Source organism: Punica granatum, chromosome 6, assembly GCF_007655135.1.
Source record: "Punica granatum isolate Tunisia-2019 chromosome 6, ASM765513v2, whole genome shotgun sequence".
In the NCBI taxonomy this organism is placed as follows: domain Eukaryota; kingdom Viridiplantae; phylum Streptophyta; class Magnoliopsida; order Myrtales; family Lythraceae; genus Punica; species Punica granatum.
In genome coordinates this window covers 13,392,899-13,398,780 of record NC_045132.1, presented here as the reverse complement: position 1 = coordinate 13,398,780, position 5,882 = coordinate 13,392,899, and the positions used below count along the sequence as shown (strand labels likewise).

General features: G+C 47.2%; 1 protein-coding gene across 1 annotated transcript; it reads right to left on the bottom strand.

Moving 5' to 3' along the window:
* Positions 1 to 545: 545 nt before the first annotated feature.
* Positions 546 to 1,187, bottom strand: LOC116212164 (extensin-like). Its single transcript, XM_031546736.1, has one exon. The coding sequence runs from the start codon at positions 1,185 to 1,187 to the stop codon at positions 546 to 548; it is 642 nt and encodes a 213-aa protein (XP_031402596.1).
* Positions 1,188 to 5,882: the final 4,695 nt, after the last annotated feature.

The following is a 5,882-nucleotide window of genomic DNA, read 5'->3' as shown; positions in this document are numbered from 1 at the left end:
CGTTGCGTATGCTTCGAAAGCTTGACCCTCCTTCATCTCTGTCATGCTGAGATCGAGAAGGGTAGGAGGTGTTTCCGCACAATATCGATACTGGTTGAGGAACTTCTGAGAAAGATCTGTCCATGTAGGGACGTCGCCGGCTTTCAGGGTCATAAACCAATCTAGCGCCGATCCCATAAGACTATCTTGGAAAGTCTGAATGACGAACTCCTCATAATCCCAGTATGAGAGCATTTTGCTCTGATAATGACGGAGATGATGCCGAGGGTCTCTGGTCCCGTCGTATCTTTTGAACTCGAGAATTTTGATCTTAGGGGGCAGTCGCATTCCTAGAAAGAGATTCCAGTCACTGTCACTGAAATCGAAACGGGGGTTGCCTACTTGGAGGGCTCGAATGGTTTCCTCTATTCTCTTTATTCTCCTCTCCTGTTCATTCTCTGCTTCGGGAGGAATGTTTGTCGGTAGAGTTGGAGGGGCAGCCTGAGTAGGCGTGCCCGGTTCAGTGGGAGGAATGTTTAGGGGCGGTGGAGCAGGGTAAGAAGAGCTTATTTGGGCTGTGGAGTTTGGAAAGGAAATTGGTCTGCAGTGGAAACAGGAGCCTGTGCGATCGTGACCGGAGGAATTGTCGGTGGTGGCACAGTATAGATTGGAGGATGCATTGACACGGTTAGCGATGGCAGCGTATGCATAGTCGAGTCCGTGGATAAGAAAGCTGCTGGTGGCAACGGAACTGCTGTTGGAGCAGGTGGTGGCGGTAAAGGATCATTGATCGGATGGACCGTTGGTATAAACGTCATTGTTGAGAAAGATGCGTCTTCAACCTCCGAAACAAAGGTTGGAGTGATTGTTGGATTTGGATCGACAATTGGTCTATGCTCCAGAGGCGAAGTAAAGCTCGATGAAGCCTGATTCTGATTCCTGAGCATGGCCATGAGCTCCGTCATGTTGGTAGCCATGTTGGCCGCCAAGTGGTTCACCATTCCTTCTAACGCGGTAAAACGTGCGGACTCCACAAGGTTGGACGCCGTCTGTGCTGTTGGTGGAGGATGTCCGATAGGGATGCCTGAATGTGCTGTAGATATGTCCGCGGGCATTGGAGGTGATATAACTTGCGTCAGTGGTGTTTGAGAATGTGGCGTTGGCGGAGTATCATGTTCATGAATGGCGAGTTGTTGGTCTTCTGCCATCCTTACTCGTGCACGAGTCGGATATCGATGGGACGCCAGTTGTTAGCACCTGTATGTATAAGTGTATGAGTATACTTATTATGCTTTGACTATCTTCAAAATATAAATGACAGTATATGAATGCATGAGGTGCATAAGTTTGAAAATACTAATGCCATTACATCAGTTTGATTCATATTCTATAATTTATAAAGACAGTCTGTTTGAAAAGGAAACATAAACATTAAACTGCCAACTATTACAACCCGTAGCTGAGTGAACGTTGTGCGGGTCCGGTGCGGGGCAAAAGCGTTAACAAACTAAACCCAAGGATAGGAGACCTTGCGCACTTTCGCCCACGCTCGGTCCAGCATAGCGCTCAAACGCGCTATCTCCCTGTCTTGGTTCGCTATGCGTACGCGAATCTGAGCCAACTTGCTTGGAAGCTCTCTGTGATCAGTGAGTTCTGCGCGAATATCTACAAGCTCACAACAGAGTCGATCTCGCTCCTCCCTGATGGACTGCAACTCTGTGTGAATGGCTCCTTGGACTGAGCTCTCCGCGTCTGGAACACTCGCATGTGGTGCGTGAGGAATCCGTGGCAAATGTCGCCGACGAACGGGTGTGAGTCCCTGCTGATGGAACTGCGCCACGTATGCTACGGTAGCTGAGAAAGCTCGTTCGTCGTCAGTGGGGTGCTCCGGGAAGTAGAGCTCCTGAACGGTGCGCGTGCTCCATAAACGTTGAACTTCTCTAATCCGCAGAACCCTATCTGGAAGTAAAGCTATAATATCCGTCCACATGAAGCGGTGTGGAGTGCGATCTGCCTCTATAGGAATATCCTGTAAGCCGCCGAGTTGTCTGATGACTCGGGCTAGGAAAACAAGTGTGCTCCCTAAGTGACTGATCAGAGAAAGTCCTATGACTGAAGGACATCCAATAGTCATGGGACCATCGGGATTCCAACGAGCAGCCCACAAAAACTGTGCCGGGGTGAGTCTCTTGAAGAACTGGATCCAATCGATGTAGTCGCGATCGGAGGGCCGAAACACCTGAAGTAGGCGAGCGATGAGCGAACGCTCATCGGTGATATAGGAAAAAGGATGTGATGAGCAGAACGGCCTGATGTGTGCGAGGAGCCAAATCTGAAGAAGATGCGGAGCTCCTCTCATTCTACCACGTCGAACCTCTCGTACATAGTCAAGAGACCGAATGGTCTCATCCAAGACGGCTTCTACATAACTACGGCCTCCTACCACTTGGAGGATGACTTGGGCAAGTGCCCCGTCTATGAGGTTCAACGAATGGGGGAATAAGATGGTCCCGAAGATGAACAAACTGATGTAATGTCCTAGGTTGTTTTGAAAACATGCATGCAGTGCAGAAAAGTAAAGTATATCTGTATCTATTACAATGTACATCGCTCATTGTAGAAAAACAACAAAAGGCCCGGCTAAAAGAAAACTAGGGGCCGACTCAAAGATCGGACTTTGGGTCGGTTGAAGGCGTGAGGTTATTTTGGTCCAGCATGACGGTCCCTGTTTATGCATGGTTCAGTGTTCTACTGAGAAAACCACTAACTAGGGATGGGGGCTCCCGATTCAAGGGGATCAATTCCTTGAAATCGAGCGAGGATCTTTGGGGGCCGGTTCGGTGGCGGAGCCGACTCGATCCGTTCCCTTACTCGGAACCTCTGACTAACCTAGCTTCCTAGAATTGGTGCCCGTGGGATTTCAGGCATTTGGTACTTAGAATTCCGCTAGGATGATGCAATGCAAGTGCAGAAAAGTAAATGTGCGTAAAATAGATGTGCGAAAGGCGATAAATAAACATGCAAGCAAGCAAACGGATCGAGCCTGAACCCACTACGTATGTCCCCAGTGGAGTCGCCAAGCTGTACGGACCCAAATGTGGACTCTCGTCGGGGCTCGCATTGCGCTCTTTTGGATCGCGCGGCTTGGGAGTGTCCACCTTCCCGTGGGGACGCGTGACGGACACGCTTGAGAAAAGGAGTCGCCACTTATCATTTTACGACCCGTAGGTCGAGGGCGGATAAGTTACCCGGGTCTAGGGGTATGGAACACCTTGTTTGTTGTTAAGGCATTGATCTGTGCGGAACCGAAAAATCCGTGTTCGAGAGTTCATGTTACGTGTGGGCCTATATCCCGCACGCCCTTTCGGTACTCTGGTTTGCTAGGCTTGCATGTTTTATTATTTGCCGCATGAATTAAGCTGCACTCGGCTCGCACGTTTTGACACCGGAGATTCGGTGAACTAAACAATGTAGTAGAAAAGCCAAGAGAGAAGTAAACCCATGTGTCGGGGAATTGGTTCACAATCTTGCGTTTACAGTTCATCGAACCATGGAGGTTGAATCCCTGTGTGAACCAGAACCGCGAGTTATTGGATTTACTTTTCTTTGGGCAAGCATTAGACCGATTCGATTAATTCGACTCTCGGACCGTTCGCTTACCGACTGGAATTCTTACAGAATGAATGTACAAAATAAAAGTCCTTACAATACTCTCAAAAACAATAAATACAAATTGCAAATGGCCAAATTCCAATCGACTCGCGTTCGGTTATTATTCCGCTCTAACTCACCGTGAGTTTAGGGAAAAGACCGAAGAACTGAAATTCAATGCACGCTCTCACTGAATAGGGCGTTGGACCCTGTGAGTGTTGATTAGGGCGTTGGACCCTGCGATCGATGATTAGGGCGTTGAACCCTAACATTATTCGGCCTAGGGATCAGGCTCGACCCGCATGGCAAACAAGTGCGGAAAGATAACAAGCAGCAGGTAAATAACAGACAATGTGTTTGTATTCACCGAATGTACGTGGATTAGCAAGTTTATTAACCCGGGGTATTTTGGCATGCAAATCCTACCCTAGACAAACAAACGTGTGCCAATATTTTAGCATTCGGCTTTGGTTTGAGAACCTGATATATCGGGTGTTTGTAGTCAAGTTTCGTGTGCGTGGATTGTTTTTACAGTGATTCGGTGTTGTGACACTAAATTACCACTGAATTAATCTAACTCGTGTTTTGACTCTAGATTTGGAACCTAGAGTTCCACCTAACCATTTTCTAGCGTTTGGTTAAGTCGAGTGAAATGATTAGTCAAGTAATTGTATTTTGATACAGAATACCCAACTGACATCTTAAACGATGCTAAGATGATGTCAAATCACAAAATGATGTTCTTGCCCTTGATTTGAAAATTTGTTTTCATAAAAGGGAAACAACATAATATGTATTTGAAAGTATGAGGGTTTTGAAAAGGGCATTAACATCGTTTTGTAATTCGTCGACACGAGTTACAAATTAATATCCAATTCGTGCAAAGTTGTTTAAATTAAATGAATTAACCGTGTGAGCGTCCCGATTAACCCGTTCATGGAATTAATGCTTAAGGTTATGCCGAATGAATTAATTGTGAAAACGATTCGTGATTCGACGACCAAGACGATTCCATAAGGATCGAGGATATTTGGTCCAATGACCGCAACTACCCTCGTAACTGAATGGACCCGAATGAGTCATCAATACCCGAATCCATACATGCTTTGTTTTGAAAAGACATTTTCATGCGATATTGCCACGATAATGTAAATTGCAAATTACACGAAAGCCGAGAACGGACTCAAAACGGGAAGAGGAAGACTCATGCAACCCGTACGAGTCTAAGAGGCTCTCGGCCACTTTTCCTTGGAGATAGCCGAGAGGTCCCATGGCCCGAATGGGGTTCCACGAGGTTTACCCGTCTCGTTTCGAATCATTTCTCGCATGCTCAAACGACAAACATGATAAATGACACGATTAAACGAAAATCGGTATTGCCATGATTTGAATAACGCATTCGAACATGCAAACATGCACAAACAAGTTATTTAAGGAATCGATAAAACAATACCGACTTCATGCATGTAAGAAAACACGAGAAGACTCGGGAATCGAACTTGGATCGGGCTAAGAAGGTCGTTCTTAACCCGAGGAAAGCAAGCCAAGTCTTGGTTATCTCTTCTTGAGGCAAACCCGAGAGCTCTTTTGCTTATTTCGGGTCGGGAAGGTCTTCCGAGAGTCGATCCAAACATTTCCCGACATGCTAACATGTTAATCGAGGATAAACATGCATGATATAATGTAAAAGTGCATAAACATGAAGTCTTGCAAGTGAACATGCTTTGTGCACCATATTACTCCATAGCCATGCAAATAACGTAAAAGATTCTAACTTCTCTAAGTCGAGAATGTCATACCTTGTCTCGGGATACGAGGAAAGAGTCGGGGAAGTGTTTGAGAGTCGAGTGACTCGGTTGAACGCTTGGAAGGATGCTCGGGTGCAAAGGAGGCACGTTCGGGGAGCTAGGTGCACGGGGAGTGCGGCTGGAGTGCACGAGAGGTGCGCGGGGCGCGCGGGGGCACGGGCAGGCGCGCGGATGTGCGGGCGTGCGCGCAGGGCGCTCGAGCGTGCGCGCAGGGCGCACGGGCTGGCGCACGGCTAGCACACGGCTGGCACTGTTCACCCGAGAGTGACGACTCTTCACCCGAAATGCACTAAATGACCTGAAACAATAATTTAAAGACTTCAAATGGAAAAACCAATTTCACCAATGAACTCCATGGGTCCAAAATATATGGTCCATGGAGTTTGAGAATTTTTGAAGTTAAGTCGGGATGATGAACACCGGCTTCCGACTTAAGAACTTCGG

Bases quoted from the DNA above. Each gene is read 5' to 3' on its own strand.
- LOC116212164 (XM_031546736.1), bottom strand. From the start codon at position 1,187: ATGGCAGAAGACCAACAACTCGCCATTCATGAACATGATACTCCGCCA.